The sequence below is a fragment of the Mya arenaria genome, chromosome 10 (genome assembly GCF_026914265.1).
Source record: "Mya arenaria isolate MELC-2E11 chromosome 10, ASM2691426v1".
Taxonomy (NCBI): domain Eukaryota; kingdom Metazoa; phylum Mollusca; class Bivalvia; order Myida; family Myidae; genus Mya; species Mya arenaria.
The window spans coordinates 25,808,254-25,826,763 of NC_069131.1; the positions used below are offsets into that span (position 1 = coordinate 25,808,254).

Sequence of the window (18,510 nt, forward strand, 5' to 3'; positions counted from 1 at the left end):
TGAGACTATTTTAAAAAGATGCGACCTTTCGAATTCGCGTTTGCCTTTAATAATACCATCATGAAACGTCCCCATTATGTTGCATTGGTATTACTCATACAAACAGGACTGATTACCTGAATTGTACTAAAAAAACGCTTCTACCTTAAGATTAAAGTGTTTTGTAAAATTATCTTTGAATGAATAACTTGTATGGACTTTTATTTTCAGATAATGTTCATCCATCACGAATGGCATTAATATGGCGGAGATTTTGGTATGATGGAAACGTAAACCACCCTGTTTTGTGGACATTTTCATCCCATATTGAACAAAATATTTCTTCGCACCTACCAGCAGAGTTGTTTCGTCAGAATGTACTATAAATCCAAACACATTTTTTTAACATTAACAATACAGTATATTGAACACGTTATGAACAGGACTTGTGTTTGACTAAAAAAAAAAAATCACAATTAATATGGCATTGTCAACAGTTCCCGTACTATATGGGAAGCCAAATATTGAAGATGCGGGACACTACCACCGACTTCTTGATTTATTCTTTAGCTGTACAGCAGAAGCACTACGAAAATATCTTGAAAAGGACATTTCTAGTCAAGGAATGACCCTTAAAGATTTTTTACAAAAAGAGGATGTTAAGAAAAAAATAAAAGGAAAGTCTCTTTTTCCTGAGCAAAAAACCCTACTTCATAGTCCAAAACCTTCTTACGAATCATTTGACATTACCCTTTTATCCATGTTAATTCTAGAAGTTTGCAATCCTCTTGAAAGTGTCTCACAATCTGTAAGAAAACTTAAAAAGCTGAGAAACGACTTAGCACATAACGTCAAAGGAGAAGTACATGGAGATCAAACATTTAATGCAGCTAGTCAAGAAATTTTGATAATTGCCAAGGAAGTAGGAAAAGATTTCAAGGATAAAATTTTGAGCCAAATGCACGACATTCGAAACAGAGAGATGGTGCGGACACGAAGGAACATGGAACAGATCGTGATCAATGGCGAATACTTCATGGTTAAACTTGTTGAATCTTCAGAACATGAACATGGTAAGCTTTGATGTTTTGGTTTTCATAATAAAATGACCGGTTAATCACTATGACTAGGAATAAGGAACACTGTTGAGAACTTAAAAAATGTAAAGACATGTATTACACTTGTTCATTATAATGCTCAAAGTGTTATATTAAATACAAAAAAGAGAGTATTTTTAGCCTCCTTTAATGTAATCAACATTTCATCTGAATTACTGTCAGCTTACATAAAATGTATGTGTGTGTGTGTGGAACATATATCAGAGTTCATGTACCGGTTGTTATTATTTGTTTTAGAAATCAAAGATGCCACAGAAACGAAGATAAAACTCAATTTGTCTCGATGGATTCGCCAGCTTTCACGAATGGATAAATTGAATATATTTCTTCAAAATTTGAAAGAAACTTGTGTCATAAGTGAAATGCAGAAGTTATCAATAGAGACAGAGTACCAGAATTACAGCCAAATGCAAAGACTTGTTTTGTTTGTTCAAAATGAAACCAAAGCAAATCTATTCAAATTCTGCAAAGAATTGAGATCAATGCATCCATTATTGGCGGACTTGATTGAGGGGAACAACACAGATGGTACTGACATTGGTGAGGGAAATGTTTAAAATAAATTTCGAGCGCTAAATTTATATTAAAAAAGCGCATTCATTTCTTTGTGCAATCGAATACATGACACAGTGTTAATAAATTCAAATATTTATATGAAACTCTACGAAAATGCCTTTTTCTTGGTTTGGGGTACTTGAAACTGTATTATAAGTTGATGTGGTTCGATGCATGAATCATTCGCTTATAATGTTGTTGGGTTTAGGGGCTTAACGCTTTAATTTTTCATCAATTTAAACTATACAGAGTTTCCTCGTTGTAAAAGTTTACCAACACATTTAACTGTATATGTTTCTTTCACTGATAGTGGTTTGTACGATGGTATATACATGTAAAGCTTTCATTTAGTGTAGTAAAATATATTAAAAAATCACCTGCTGCTTGCCAATTGGGTGTATTATATGTATTCCATGTCAAATTGCAGATGCATACCTTGACAGCAACGAAATCTTAGAAATCGAACAAATCCTTCGATCTTCTGTAAAGAGTTGCACTGGTGCTACAGTTACGTGTGAGGACATCCATGTCATGGTTGAAGACAAAATGAAGACGAACATTTGTTTCGAGAAAGTGAAAACTTGTTTGCTAAATGTGTTTCCCCAAGCTACCTGCAACACGACAGAAAAGTGGTAGGTTAAAAATGTATTTTTGTACATTATTAAACACTTATTAAGTAGCCTTGATAACCAAATCACTAAGTGTAACATCGGCCTTCATCTAGAGAGCATGAACTACATGTTTCCCTTGTAGTAGATTTAAAATTATTCATGATATTTTACAAAGCTATTTCAATCGTTTTGAAAGACACATAGCTTTCTTCTTTTTTTTTTGGCAGTTTTGTTGGCGTTCAGGAAACCTCAAAATCTGCCTGTTCTTCAAAACAATCAGATAAGTGTAAGTAAAATTTTAACATGTTTTTAAATTAATAAGGAGAAAACAATTAAGTTTTTTTGTGTCGCCTGACTAGGCGACATATAGGGCTTACTTTTGTCGGTGGTGGCGGTCGCGTCCCGTTTTCACTTGTCCGGGGCATATCTCGTAAACTATATGTGCTATCAACTTGAAATTACATATGTAGATAGATCTCATTGAATGCAAGTGCAGCGCACAAGAACTGCTACTCTTCCTTCCATATTTTTAGAGTAATTGCCCTTTGTTTATTTTCATGCTTAAAGTTTTGTCTGGGGCATATCTTAAAGAATATAAGAGGTATCAACTTGAAACTTCATAGCTAGATAGAACTCATTGAGGGCAAGTGCAGTGCCCAAGAACTGTTACTCTTGCTTCCATATTTTTAGAGAAATTGCCCTTTGTTAATTTTCATGCTTAAAGTTGTGTTCGGGAAATATCTTCTAGAATATAAGAGGTATCAACGTGAAACTTCATATGTAGATAGATCTCATGGAGGGCAATTGCAGTGCACAAGACAAGAACCGTTACTCTTGCATCTATATGTTTAGAGTTATTGCCCTTTGTTAATTTTCAAGCTTAAATTTTGTCAGGGGCATATCTTAAAGAATATTATTATTTCAATTTTATTTTTAGCTCTGGCGTCAAAAGTATTTTCTTCTATGCCAATTGAAGAATTTGCAAAGGAAATTGGTGAGCGAATGGAAATATTAAAACCAGAATTTAAAGATTTATTTCGGGATGCAATTTCTAGCGAATCGATTATTCCTAAAACATTCGTTACCATGTCGCCTGAGAATTTAGAGAGAGTGTTTGGTTGTTACCTACCAGGAAACAAGTTTGGATTCGGTATAAAGCATGAGTTGATGTCTTTTCAAAAAGAAATCCAAGACCAGCTCGCTGCTTCTCCGTCAGATATGTCTGAGAAAGTATCCTTAAGAAAGTTTGATTCACCAGCGTCTGGCGACGTTAAGTACTGCAAAGGAACAGTCAGACCTGCTCATGGCAATATATTGGTTCCAATTCACGAATTTCGTTCAATGATGAATGCATCAAAACACTCAATAGCAAGAGAAGTGTTACGGTTCATGGCTGCTTGTATGAATTCTAGAAAGAATGGAACAATTCATTTTGGCATTAAAGACAACGGAGATGGATGTGGTACAATCGAAGGGGTTCCAAGTATTTCATTCAACACAAAAGATTTAGACGTTCTAATAGCCCGGTACATTACTGATACTTTCTGTCCATACAGCCAGAATGCATTGCAGTGTTTAAGACCGACACAGGCGATTTCAATGATGGAATCTGAAAACATTGTCCTTGAAGTAGATGTCATTCCGTCTTCGTTTCATTGTCCAAATGAAATATTTCCGATTTGCTTTCCGCCAAAGGGTCCAGCTTGTACTGTGTACTTTATTTATGACCTGAAGCCAAGATGCAATTTAGTTACCATTGATGGATCAAAGATCAAGTCTGTACAAGGCCAATACGCAGAAAGGTATGAGGGGAGACGTACCCTGGAAAAAGGAATTCTTGTGGAAAACAACAAGGACAAAATGCTAGAAAGAACATTGGCAGTTGCGCTGACAGGTACAGGGACAAAGTATGTTACAGACGAATATGTTCCAATTATAGTCACTGGTAAAATTGGGAGGCATGATGAAAGCGATTTAAGAAAGCATTTGAAGATGGATCTAGCATTCACATCATCTCGTTTTATTATTGACTTGGATTCATCTTCTAAACTGAGAACTGATATAGAAAAAGACACACTTATTTTCAATGTTAAAACGGCTGAAGATTTTATGCAGACAGACAGACCAGAGTTAACAAATGAACCGACCTGGTTGTATTGCAATGGCTACGATGAGAATAATGTAGGTGCAATGAATGTTAAAGAATGGGCAGGACGCAGGTTACCAGGAATAAAACGTGCGTTGAACATGATTAGGGACAATATCCCTGAAGGACGTGCATTAGTTCTATTTATGGTTTATCAACAACCAACGAAAGTGGATCCACTTTTTGAACTTGTCAGAGACATGATGATGTCATCATTCCGGGGAGAGTGCGTAGTTGTTTCAAGCACGGAAAACAATATAAAAGATATCAAGAATGAAATGTCGCATCTAGTGGATGACCCGTATTTTGAAGATCAATTTCACACAGGTCTTCCTTGGGAGTCAATTTCAAGTGTCATAAACTCTGTGTTTCGTCCTAATCCCAATGTCGTATGCAAGCTGCCTTGCAGTTCCGGAGGACACTTCGTAGAAATGACTACGAAGGAGAGATCGACAATGAAACTAACCGACATAGAAATACTAAGTGGTGAGGAATGTCAGATTGAATACGATAAAATGAGCAAAGCTGAACGTAATGGACATGAGCAAGAAGTGCAGAAACAATATTACAAATGGAGTGGTGTGTCGTGGTGGAACTTCTTTTATGACAACCAGGTTGGGAAACGCAAGGATTTTGATTCCCATAAGGAGGATATGTATGATAAATTGATGTCAAAAAAAGGAGAAGACTTGGTTGAAATCCATGAAATAGAACATCACCCTGGTGCTGGAGGAAGTACATTGGGAAGACATCTACTGTGGCGATTCAGTCAATTTAACGGTGTACCCAAAAATGCATTCCGCTGTTGTGTGGTGAAAAACATAACAGAAAAGACCGTTGAACAGATAGATCGTTTCAGAGTTTTTAAAGATCCGAAAGACCCGAAACCTTTTATAGTTCTTATAGACAACAAGGGCGAAGATGGTGTTGTGTTGCTGCGGTCAAAGTTGCGCTAGGCTGCCTACAAAACTAGCACACCGGGAAAACTGTTTTGCTTAATCATATTGATTAATAGGGTGCCGATTTCAAACGAGAAAACATCTTCATCTTCAAAACGGAAGCGGCTTTTAAGACACAATTTAAGTGGTAAAGAGTTACAGTGGTTTGAAAAGAAGTATAAAGAGCTTGATGACAAACAAAATATTGACGTTGAAACGTTGATTGCTTTCAATGTGATGAGAAATTCCTTTGATAAGAAGTATATAGATGAACTCACAACAGAGATGATGAAAGGCGTAACTGGAACAGAATTTGAAGTACTTAAATGTTTGTCTGTCATATCGTCGTATGAAAGCGATCATCCCGTGCCGCAGTCAGTGTTTGACTCGTTTATGGAAGATACAACCGATATAGCAGGAGTGTTTGACTTGCCATTTGGTATAGCACATTCTGTGAATGAATTACGGAATATGCCTGAGAGAAGGAAAGACATATGGAACACCAAAATGTCTGATGCGATGTCGTTACTTGTAACCCAGCGGCACGATGCTGATTTTTATAATGGAGGAATTTGCATAATCTCACAACCACTTGCCAAATCAATTTTGTACTACATAATGAAAAAAACAGGCAGCTTCTTGGGAGATATAGTTGAACATGTCCTTCATGCAGTTTCCAAGAAAAAGAGTAAAGGCAATCCAATGTCGAAACAATTCTTAAAAATTGTAGGCAGCTTATTCAAAACAAGACAATTTGAAGACAGCAATAAACCAGAGACAAAGCTGAAATTTTCAGATTTAGTGTTAGATCTTGAGAAAGAGAAAGCTTCAATGAGCGGATCGGAAAGTGTGTTGAAGACAATGCAGAGGTGTTTTGAAATTACGGAGGACGCCATGGTGGGCCAACAGCTTGCACGATACAATATTCACATAAATGATTATGCGAATGCTGTACATGAGATCAAAAGATCTCTGGAACTGAAACCTGACAATTCCTACCTTCTTGACACGTATGGTCAAATTTTCAAAGCAAAAATGGAGCACGTGCTGGACTCACATTCTTCTTGTGAAAAGCTTGATCAAGAAAAAGCTGTTGATGTGATCAATCTGGCTTTTTCTGCGATCGAAAAATTCAAAGAAGGCCAAGAAAAAGCCAAACAATTGGATGACACAAATATGAGTTGTTTTCACATGGAGGTAAAAACAGCACTGTTTCTTCTCGAAAAGTTTCAAAAATTCGACAACGTTCCAAATAGAAATGAACTATGCAGGTTTTTGACTGATATTTCTTTTTCAATCAATGATTCCACTTTCTTTGGATTAAAACAAGCTTGTCCGAGAATAGAAGAACTGAGAAAAGGTAGTGAATGGCAGCAACACCTTGAGTCATCACTTAGGTGTTTAGAAGAGACGAACTACCAAATCAAGCGTCATCTTTACACAGTGCATACGGAACATGAAACGTTGCTTTTGAAATTGAGAGAACGTTTCGAACGATTTTACGGCGCAATAGATGAGAGAAGCAAGTATCAATTCAAGTTTGGCATTGGTCTTAAGCCATTGATGACAGCTGCTGAAAAGAGTCCAGACCTGTTGCAGTATAGGGTAGATGAGGCACGAAAAAACCTCCACGAACTCAATCACAGTGATGTTAGAGATTTGTTAGTGTATTTAGGATACAGTATCATTACATTGTCTGATGGGTCGAGCAAGGCGAAAGGCCAGCAATGTTCACTTGAAGAGTATTGTCGTTTAATAAGGTACAGTACAAAATTAGTAGACAAGCAGAGGAAAGAAATGGCTGGACGAAAATACCTGGAGTCTTTTCTGTACTTTGCTATGCTTCATTGGCCGTTACAGACAAGACTTGCTCTCAATGAAGATGCTTTTTCTCATGGGGGAACATACAAGGATTTAATAAAAGAATGGGAGGAATCGTACAACCACAATCACTTCATTAAATCACTACAACAATCAAAATCAAAGAAGCCGAAAAATTATTTTGCTTTGGGAAAAGGATCGCCCGGAAACGATATCGTAGATTTGGAATCAATAACGAGAGAGTGGATGGATAGGAACAAAGAGGAGGGTCGATATAGGCGCCCGGTATTTGGAGACAACTTTTGGCGGGAAGGGTTTGTTGAGGCACGCCTGGAACGCTTAGAGGGCGTCGTTGACGGCAATGGTAGCACAATAAGTCATACGGTAAGACGTTATTTACCATATGCGACTTTCCATTTCTGAAACACACATTGGTTTGTTTGGTCTAAAACCTACTGGCTTATATTTAGTTTTATTGGACGAGAGAAGAGTTTAGATACACTACTTTTAAACACGTGTCGCATATTGTATTATATAATTGTATCGGTTTTTATTACATTATTGTTACACCTCAACTTCCATTCGGATATGCTCTGATCGCGAATCAACGCATAACAGCATACATGTTTTTTTGTTATCTTGTTATTGTTTATATTGTGTCAGCAGGTCCCGTAAAATATAAATCAACATTTAAGAAAATGGTAATTTATGGTATGTTACATGTCTTGTAGCCAAAAGCGTTTCAATTGTTTAAAAGAGATATTAAGCGGTTGATCTGTTCCCGCGTTATTGTGACGTCATTTGATAAAATGTTGCCTGTTACAGTCGGGTCGTTCCATTTACAGAATGTGTAAGGAAGGATTATTAATATAAGTATCTATCATGTGTTTCCGGTACGGATAGAAAAATCAAGCAGCGTGTCCGAGGGTCGGATATTTCGATCCGGCCCGGAAAGACATGATTTATATTTTTTCTTGCATATCATAAATAATCAATTTGTGGATTATTGACGTAGAAAACGCTCTTTTGAACATTTCACCAAAAAGCGCGTGCGACGGTGTTTACTGACGTCATAGAGCGCAGTAATTTTAAATCACAATTGACGTCAAATAGTTCATCTAACAATAGCATTTTTACGATTATTTATTATTTGATTTTAATTAAAAGTCTTGCATACTTACATATTTGATTGCGCTTTATTGAAATGCCATAATATACTTGTCATAAACCATACAATAAAAGAAATAAGAAGTGGCGCGTTGTTGCGCGTGACTCATCTTACATGGGGTGTAAGACGGGGTTTTCCTGCACAGGTCACATGACCGGAAAAGGTTTTCTTGCATACCGGACGTGTTTTCCGGTCATGTGACCAGTGCTGGAAAAACTCATCCTACATACCCCATGTAAGATGAGTCACGCGCAACAACGCGCCACTTCTAATTTCAATAAATTGTATGGTTTATGAACAATATATTATGCCATTCCAATAAAGCGCAATCAAATATGTATCTTTGCAAGACTTTTAATTAAAATTGAACATAAATAATCGTTAAAAAACGCTATTTTTAGTTATTCAAAATCACTGCGCTCTATGACGTCAGTAAACAACATCGCACGCGCGTTTTGGTGAACTGTACAAAAGTGCGTTTTCTACGTCAAATTTTCCACAAATTCATAATTAAAGGTATGCAAGAAAAAATATCAATCATGTGTTTCCGGTCCGGATCGAAAAATCCGACCCGAGGGCACGCGCGTAAGCCGGTAACGAGGCAAGCCTCGTTACCGGCTTACGCGCGTGCCCTCGGGTCGGATTTTTCCATCCGTACCGGAAACACATGATAGATACTTATATTCTCAAACGAAATTAAGTGTTTCTTTAAGAATTATTTAATTAAATAATGAACTATTGGTGTAAATATAAGTAATGAATTGCGGGATTGATGTCATTATCGGGGATATGAACGCAATTTGACTGATCAAAGTACGCGCGGAGTCCTTCGGACTCCACACACTTTAACTAGCCCAATTCCGGTCCCGATAATGACATCAACCCCGCAGTTCATTCCTGAATTGATAGTTATTTCTTTCTTTGTTCTGACTATTTATGTGATCATTTCATAGGTAAAGTACCCCAACAACAGGGAGCATTCGTTTACGATATGCACGTACTATCCCTGTAATAGTTATAGCAACAGATCAGTAACGTTTGTTCTTGGATTCACGTGGAAAGGACCTACGGCATTTGACGTTCGAGAGAAGGGTTAGTGTCTCAATTCGTGTTAAGAAATCAAAACAGTTATTTAGTTTTCTTAAATATTTTTGTCCGTTTTTACAATGTGTATTATTCAATATTGAACGATACAAAGGTTCCTACACATAGGTTACATTGTACTGAAAGCGTAGTACCCACGTACACGCTCATTTACAAGTAGCGTTTTACAACCTACATGTCTATTTGTTACGGATAGGTTATCCTGCGTTTTATAATGATAAAAGAATTATTATGCCCCCCTTCGAAGAAGAGGGGTATATTGCTTTGCACAGGCATGTCGGTATGTCGGTCGGTCGGTCGGTCGGTCGGTCCGTCGGTAGACCAAAGCTTGTCCGAGTGATAACTCAACAATTCCTGGACGTATGGTCATCAAACTTGACATGAAGGTTGGGCCTGACCAGTAGATGACCCCTAATGATTTTAGGGCTCATCGGGTCAAAGGTCAAGGTCACAGTGACCTTTAATGGTAAAATAATTTTAAAGCTTGTCCGAGTGATAACTCAACAATGCCTAGACCTATGGTCATCAAACTTGATATGGAAGTTGGGCCTGACCATTAGATGACCCCTATTGTTTTTTGGGGTCATCGGGCCAAAGGTCAAGGTCACAGTGACCTTGAATGGTAAAAGGATGTCCGAGTGATAACTCGACAATGCCTGCACTCTTGGCCCTCATTCTTGACTTGGAGGTTGGGCCTGACCAGTAGCTGACCCCTATTGTTTTTGGGGCTCATCGGGTCAAACATCAAGGTCATAGTGACATTGAATGGTAAAAGGTTGTCCGAGTGATAACTCAACAATGCCTGCACCCATGGCCCTCATAATTGACTTGGAGGTTGGGCCTGACCAGTAGATGAACCCTATTGTTTTTGGGGGTCATCGGGCCAAAGGTCAAGGTCACAGTGACCTTGAATGGTAAAAGGTTGTCCATGTGATAACTCGACAATGCCTACACCCATGGCCCTCAAACTTGACTTGGAGGTTGGGCCTGACCAGTAGATGACCCCTATTGTTTTCGGGGGTCATCGGGCCAAAGGTCAAGGTCACAGTGACCTTGAATGGTAAAAGGTCCGTGTCATTACTCGACAATGCCTGCACCTATGACCCTCAAACTTGACTTGGAGGTTGGGCCTGACCAGTAGATGACCCCTATTGTTTTTGGGGGTCATCGGGCCAAAGGTCAAGGTCACAGTGATCTTGAATGGTAAAAGGTTGTCTGAGTGATACCTCGACAATGCCTGCACCCACGGCCATCAAACTTGAATTGGAGGTTGGGCCTGACCAGTAGATGGCCCCTATTGATTTTAGGGGTCATTGGGCCAAAGGTCAAGGTAACAGTGACTTTGAACGATAAAAGGTTGCCCGAGTGATAACTCAACAATGCCTGCGCCCATGGCCCTCAAACTTGACTTGGAGTATGGGCCTGACCAGTAGATGACCCCTATTGATTTAAGGGGTCAGAGGTCAAGGTCACAGTGATCTTGAAAGCAAACTCGACAATTCCTGGACCTATGGTCATCAAACTTGACATGAAGGTTGGGCCTGACCAGTAGATGACCCCTCTTGACATTGGGGGTCATCAGGCCAAGGTCAAGGTCACAGTAACCTTTAACGCAAAAAAGTTAACAAATCTTCTCCCAGTGATATCTCAACAATGCCTGAATCTATGATCATCACACTTGACATGTAAGTTGGGCCTGACCAGGAGATGACCCTTATTGATTTTAGGAGTCTTTGGGTCAAAGGTCAGGTTCACAGTGACCTTGAATGCGAAAATGTTTCAAGTGATAATTGGACAATGCCTGCACCTATGGCCCTCAAACTTGACTTGGAGTTGTGTCTGACCTGTAGATGACCTCTTATGATTTAAGGGGTCATTGGATCGAAGGTCAAGGTTACAGTGACCTTGAACGAAAAATGCTTGTCTGTGTGATAACTTGTCAATGCCTGCACCCATGGCCCTCAAACTTAACATTTAGATTTTTGGTGACCAGCTGATGACTACTATGGATTTTGAGGTCATAGAGTCAAAGGTCATGGTCATTACACACTCTATCCTCAAACTTTGAATGGTCATAATCTTAAAACTGCCTCAGCGGCATACAATGTTAGCGACAAATCAGCTGTCATTTCGGTCCATGCATATTTCATTCAATTGTCCATATAACAACATGGCGCTCAGGGGGGGGGCATAATGTTTGACAAACATCTCTTGTTATTGTTAAATCCTTATAGGAATAGAGACACAAAAGCGGGTTGTTGCCATAATTGATAAATCACATGCACCCTTGGTTGGAACGGTGGCAACCGAAACACTGCAATACCACGAACATATGAGCACACCATGTGCAGAGACGGGAGAACAACCAGGACAAGTTGAACGTTCGCTTGAGACACAGAAAGTAGAACCAAGCGGTAAAAGGACGACTGAAAGGACTACAGGTTTCCTTACGTTTTAGTTTTGTTTGTATCTCGAAAGAGAAAGAAAATGTTGTGTTATTGTCATAGCCTTCGCGTCGTTGTCATCGTCGTCGGCAGTGGCAGTGGCGGCAGCTTCGTCGGCGAGCACATTTTTAAGCATTGGCCATTATTGAAAAAACCTTCAATATACTTATATTCATATAGAAAAGTAAGCATGTAACTGGTGTTTATACGCACATGTCTATGAATCCTTATCACGCTGGCCTAAAATATTTTCGAGTTGTTTTTTCTTATTTTGAATGAAAACGACGAGCGTTGGCATCTACGTTAGCCATTTTCCTTTTGTTATACTGATAATATTAATGTATTGGGAGCTGGGTATACCAAATGATTGTCTACTCATCACCAAAGAATGTTGATTAAAAGCAAGAAACTTTAAATACTCACATTTCGAATATTTCGTCATTAACGTATATACATTGGTTAAAGCAAAATATCAAAAACATCCATGTGTAATTTGCCTTTACATTCGTTTGAACAGTCATTATTTAAGAATGCCTCCTAAGGACATGCACTGTTACTGTGGTGTATGTTTTCACAATGTCATTAGAAAAATAGAACTGCACTAACGTTTGTATTGATCTTCGTCGTACAAACTTTCAGGTATAAAGTTCATTATTTCTACCAATTTAATATTTATTATTGATAAATTTGAATGATTTGTTTGATAAATTTGAATTATTTGTTTATACACGTTTTCAACCATTATTTAAAATCAGATACCGTTACCCTTGCAGAAAATGCATCAAGCCGGAGACAACGGAAGAACAAGAACAAAAAGTCTTCACAAAACACTTCTGCGAAATAAGTTATTGCCTATGGTTGTGATGGATTTTAATTGCGAAAAACTGAGAGGAAAAACGTTTTGTCAGTTTAAAAAAGTAAATCAGCCACCTCAAAATTTAACTACTTAAGGATTGTAGTTGAAGCACAATGAGTTTGAATACAAAAAATGATTGTGTGCAAGGAAAACCCAACTCGAACTGCATTTAGAAGCGAGGCATGCAATCTTCCTTTAAGAACGTTAACTAAAAACGTTCAAGTGTTCATCTAGCAAAGGAATCGATGCGAGGTGTAGGCTACATGTGTTGTGGTAGCTCCTATCTGTCATACCAATATTTATGGTGTTACTTAACTGAGGCTGTGTATGACGGCAGTTTGTAAAATTGAATACAGTTTGTACTTCAGTTTGTCAGTTGACTTTATTTTGTTTATGGTAAATATTTGCTTATGTATGAAATGAAAATGAAGTAGTTTATCATAATAGTTGGTATGCATAAGATGTATAAGAAAGCACAAAGTCAACTTGAATGTTATGAAATGTATGTTTATTTGAGTATTTAAGTTACAATGATGAATTCTTTGCTTGCATAAGCTTATTGCTATTTTTGTTATTTTTTACGTCCAAATGTTTTATATACTGTATTAATAGTAGGTGTACGCAGTCTCGTGCTGATTGCAGTTTTTTCTATTATCATTGGTGTTCCTATGTAAATTTTATGTACGTATGTTCTCATTCCTTGAATCATACTTCCATGTAACTGATACATGTATGTCATTTTTGTCCAAGTAAGATGTGTAAGAACATTATTCAAAATTTGTTGGTGTTGGGTTTCTTATAGTACAATCGGTAACATCTTTTTTAAGCTTATTGCCATTAAAATTATTCAGTTTATGCAGGTCAAAGTAAAGGCTTTTCAAGATTGCCTAAAAATTACGCATTGAATTGAAAATGTTTTTAGAGTTACAAAAAACATGTGTCGTACGTGACCAATAAAATAATTATTCCGAAATAAGTAGTGTCACTACATAGATTTACCAATTCTAAAGGTGATCGTGCGATACGATTGTTAAAAAGTTGGTCCCATGGTTTGTATGACTGGTCAAAGTTAGCGCATAGGTGGCAGATTTTGTCGGCGATATTGAACTATTTTGTATATATCATAATATAAAATACACAAAGTTTCAGCATCTCTGACTGACACTGATTCCTGTATTGTATTATTAAATGCAATGTGTTAATATTTTTTAAACATTTATGTAGATTCTTCAGTTATTTATGAATGGTGTGTGTATTTTGGTATGGCTTGTTGCATGTGCAAATAATTTTTGTTTAATATTTATGTTAAACTTATATTTGTAAGTATGTATATTATATTCGACCCAAATAATGTGGTATTCTTGGGATAGCGTTTTTGTTATGTATGTGCTAGATTTCATTAAGATACACATATATTAAATGACGAACATATTAATGGTGTAGATCTGTAGTTTCGTCGATAATAAAATCAAATGTTAATTTTATCTTTGAGTGCAAATTGGTCTTTAAACAGACGGAACATAACTCATTATTGTTCAAATAACTGCAATAGTGGATTAAGTCCACAATAATAAATTTTTCCTTAGTTTCACTTTCAATACCAATAGCAATGCGAGTATTCAACATTTACCAATTACGATAGTCTGATAGATAATTGTGTATTGGTTATTGTCCTATAGCGTTGTAGCTTTATTTTCTGTGTATGTTTTGCCTCGATATCTTAAAACAAGTATCTTAATTTATTTAAGGTAACAAGGCCCACAATTACAAACAGTCTCGAGCCTGAGTTCAGACTCGTGTCTCAAAACTGCATATCCTTATATTATTGTAACTATTCTCTATGCAGGGTAATGATGGTATACTTTGCTGAATTACATTACTAAATGGAAAAAGAAGTGGGCAAAGATAATGATGTTATTTAATAAAAGTGTTCAGAATCTGAACGAGACTGATCGTAATCATGTGTCCTGGGCTTGTTCTTTATTTCTCTGAACGGTGTTACATCATTTATTAGCTTTTGCTTGATCAACGTAATACCAAACCGTTCTTTGCGTAACCGCCGGTAGGTTAGATCACCGTGATATATATCACCGTTATGTGCGCTAGACGCCGGTAAGCTAGGTCACCGTGATACCTATCACCGTTTATTGCGCTAGACGCCTTTACGCTAGATCTCCATGATACCTATCATCATTCTGTGCGCTAAACGCCGTTAAGCTAGATCACCGTAATACCAAACCGTTTTGTGCACTAGACGCCTTTTAGCTAGATCACCGTGATACCTATCACCGTTTCGTGCGCTAGACGCCTTTACGCATGGTCACCGTGATACCTATCACCGTTCCGTGCGCTAGACGCCGTTTAGCTAGGTCCCCGTGATATCTAAGCACGTTCTGTGTGCTAGACGTCGGTAAGCTAGATCACCGTGATACATATCACCGTTCTGTGCACTAGATCCCGGTTAGCTAGGTCACCGTGATACCTTTCACCGTTCTGTGCGCTAGACGCAGGTTAGCTAGATCACCGTGGTACCTATCCACTTTATGTACGCTAGACGCCTGTAAGCTAGATCACCGTGATACCTATCAACGATCTGTGCACTAGACACCGGTAAGCTAGATCACCGTGATACCTTTCAACGCTCAGTGCTCTAGACGCCAGTAAGCTAGGTCACCGTGATACATATTACCATTCTGTGCGCTAGACATCGGTTAGCTAGGTCACCATGATACCTATCACCGTTCTGTGCGCTAGACGCCGGTAAGATTGATCACCGTGAAACCTATCACCGTTCTGTGTGCTAGACGCCAGTTAGCTAGATCACCGTGATAGCTATCACCGTTCTGTGCGCTAAACGCCGTTAAGCTAGATCACCGTGATACCTATCACCGTTCTGTACGCTAGACATCGGTTAGCTAGGTCACCGTGATACCTATCACCGTTCTGTACGCTAGACATGGGTAAGCTAGATCACCGTGATACCTATCACCGTTCTGTGCGCTAGACATCTGTAAGCTAGATCACCGTGATACCTATCACCGTTCTGTACGCTAGACATCGGTTAGCTAGATCACCGTGATACCTATTACCGTTCTGTACGCTAGACATCGGTAAGCTAGATCACCGTGATACCTATCACCGTTCTGTGCGCTAGACATCGGTTAGCTAGGTCACCGTGATACCTATCACCGTTCTGTGTGTTAGACGCCAGTTAAGCTAGATCACCGTGATACCTATCACCGTTCTGTGCGCTAGACGCCGGTAAGCTATTTCACCGTGATACCTATCACCGTTCTGTGCGCTAGACGCCGGTAGGCTAGATCACCGTGATACCTATCCATGTTAGGTGCGATAGACGCCAGTTAAGCTAGATCACCGTGATACGTATCACCGTTCTGTGCTCTAGATGCCGGTAAGCTAGTTCACCGTGATACCTATCACCGTTCTGTGCGCTAGACGCCGGTAACCTAGATCACCGTGATATCTATCACCGTTCTGTGCGCTAGACGCCGGTAAGCTAGATTACCGTGATACCTATCACCGTTCTGTGCGCTAGACGCCAGTAAGCTAGATCACGGTGATACCTATCCACGTTAGGTGCGCTAGACGCCAGTTAAGCTAGATCACCGTGATATCTATCATTGTTCTGTGCGCTAGACGCCAGTTAGCTAGATCACCGTGATACCTTTCACCGTTCTGTGCGATAGACGCTGGTTAGCTAGATCACTGTGATAACTATCACCGTTTTGTGCGATAGACGCTGGTTAGCTAGTTCACCGTGATACCTATCACCGTTCTGTGCGCTAGACGCCGGTAAGCTAGATCACCGTGATACCTATCACCGCTATGTGCGCTAGACGCCGGTTAGCTAGATCACCGTGATACCTATTTCCGTTCTGTGCGCTACACACCGTAAAGCTAGATCACCGTGATACCTATCCACGTTCTGTGCGCTAGACGCCGGTTAGCTAGATCACCGTGATACCTATTACCGTTCTGTGTGCTAGACGTCGGTAAGCTAGATCACCGTGATACCTAACACCGTTATGTGCGCTAGACGCCGGTAAGCTAGATCACCGTGATGCCTATCATTGTTCTGTGCGCTACACACCGTAAAGCTAGATCACCGTGATGCCTATCCTCGTTCTGTGCGCTACACGCCGGTTAGCTAAGTCAGCGTGATTCTGTGCGCTAGACGCCGGTTAGCTAGATCACCGTGATACCTATTACCGTTATGTGCGCTACACACCGTAAAGCATGATCACCGTGATACCTATCCTCGTTCTGTGCGCTACACGCCGGTTAGCTAAGTCAGCGTGATTCTGTGCGCTAGACGCCGGTTAGCTTGATCACCGTGATACCTATAACCGTTCTGTGCGCTACACACCGTATAGCTAGATCACCGTTATGTGCGCTAGACGCCGGTTAGCTAGATCACCGTGATACCTATCACCGTTCTGTGCGCTAGACGCTGTTTAACTAGATTACCGTGATACCTATCACCGTTATGTGCGCTAGACGCCGGTTAGCTAGATCACCGTGATACCTATTACCGTTCTGTGCGCTAGACGCCGGTTAGCTAGATCACCGTGATACCTATTACCGTTCTGTGCGCTAGACGCCGGTAAGCTAGATCACCGTGATACCTAACACCGTTATGTGCGCTAGACGCCGGTAAGCTAGATCACCGTGATGCCTATCATTGTTCTGTGCGCTACACACCGTAAAGCTAGATCACCGTGATGCCTATCCTCGTTCTGTGCGCTACACGCCGGTTAGCTAAGTCAGCGTGATTCTGTGCGCTAGACGCCGGTTAGCTAGATCACCGTGATACCTATTACCGTTATGTGCGCTACACACCGTAAAGCATGATCACCGTTATACCTATCCTCGTTCTGTGCGCTACACGCCGGTTAGCTAAGTCAGCGTGATTCTGTGCGCTAGACGCCGGTTAGCTAGATCACCGTGATACCTATCACCGTTCTGTGCGCTAGACGCCGTTTAACTAGATCACCGTGATACCTATCACCGTTATGTGCGCTAGACGCCGGTTAGCTAGATCACCGTGATACCTATTACCGTTCTGTGCGCTAGACGCCGGTTAGCTAGATCACCGTGATACCTATTACCGTTCTGTGCGCTACACATCGTAAAGCTAGATCACCGTGATACCTATCACCGTTCTGTACACTAGACGCCGTTTAACTAGATCACAGTGATACCTATCACCATTCTGTGCGCTAGACGCCGTTTAACTAGATCACCGTGATACCTATTACCGTTCTGTGCGCTAGACGCCGTTTAACTAGATCACCGTGTTACCTATCCTCGCTCTGTGCGTTAAATGTCGGTAAGCTAGAATATTACCGTGATACCTATCACAGTTCTGTGCGCTAGACGCCGGTTAACTAGGTTATCGTGATACCTATCCACATTATGTGCGCTAGAGGCCGGTAAGCTAGATCACACCATATAATTTATTGTCGAATGATTTATGTTTTTGTATGTATTTGATGAGCAGTCTATTATTAAGAGTTTTTGGTTTGTATTCTTTCCGGTACAAAAGAGTCGATAATTTAAATATAACCCCTGTTAAGGGGCACAAGGCAGGGGCCCAAACGACAATGAACTATAGGCACAAACATCTTAACATTACATACACAAATACCAAACACAGACTTTTACTTATTATTAATGTTCATGTGTTGTCGACATCTTAGCCGGAAGGTTGCTAAACAGAGTTTCGGAAGAAATATGTAACAACTTTTCT

The 18,510-nt window shown here is 39.6% G+C and overlaps 1 protein-coding gene across 1 annotated transcript; it reads left to right on the forward strand.

Annotated features, from left to right (window-relative positions):
* Positions 1–948: 948 nt before the first annotated feature.
* LOC128205306 (sterile alpha motif domain-containing protein 9-like) lies at positions 949–13,383 on the forward strand. The gene is given in 9 exon segments (XM_052906840.1): positions 949–1,052; positions 1,335–1,637; positions 2,080–2,284; positions 2,491–2,549; positions 3,201–3,257; positions 3,396–7,552; positions 9,290–9,428; positions 11,675–11,881; positions 12,658–13,383. Coding segments are annotated over 9 exon segments (5,289 nt in total). The 5' UTR covers positions 949–961; the 3' UTR covers positions 12,729–13,383.
* Positions 13,384–18,510: the final 5,127 nt, after the last annotated feature.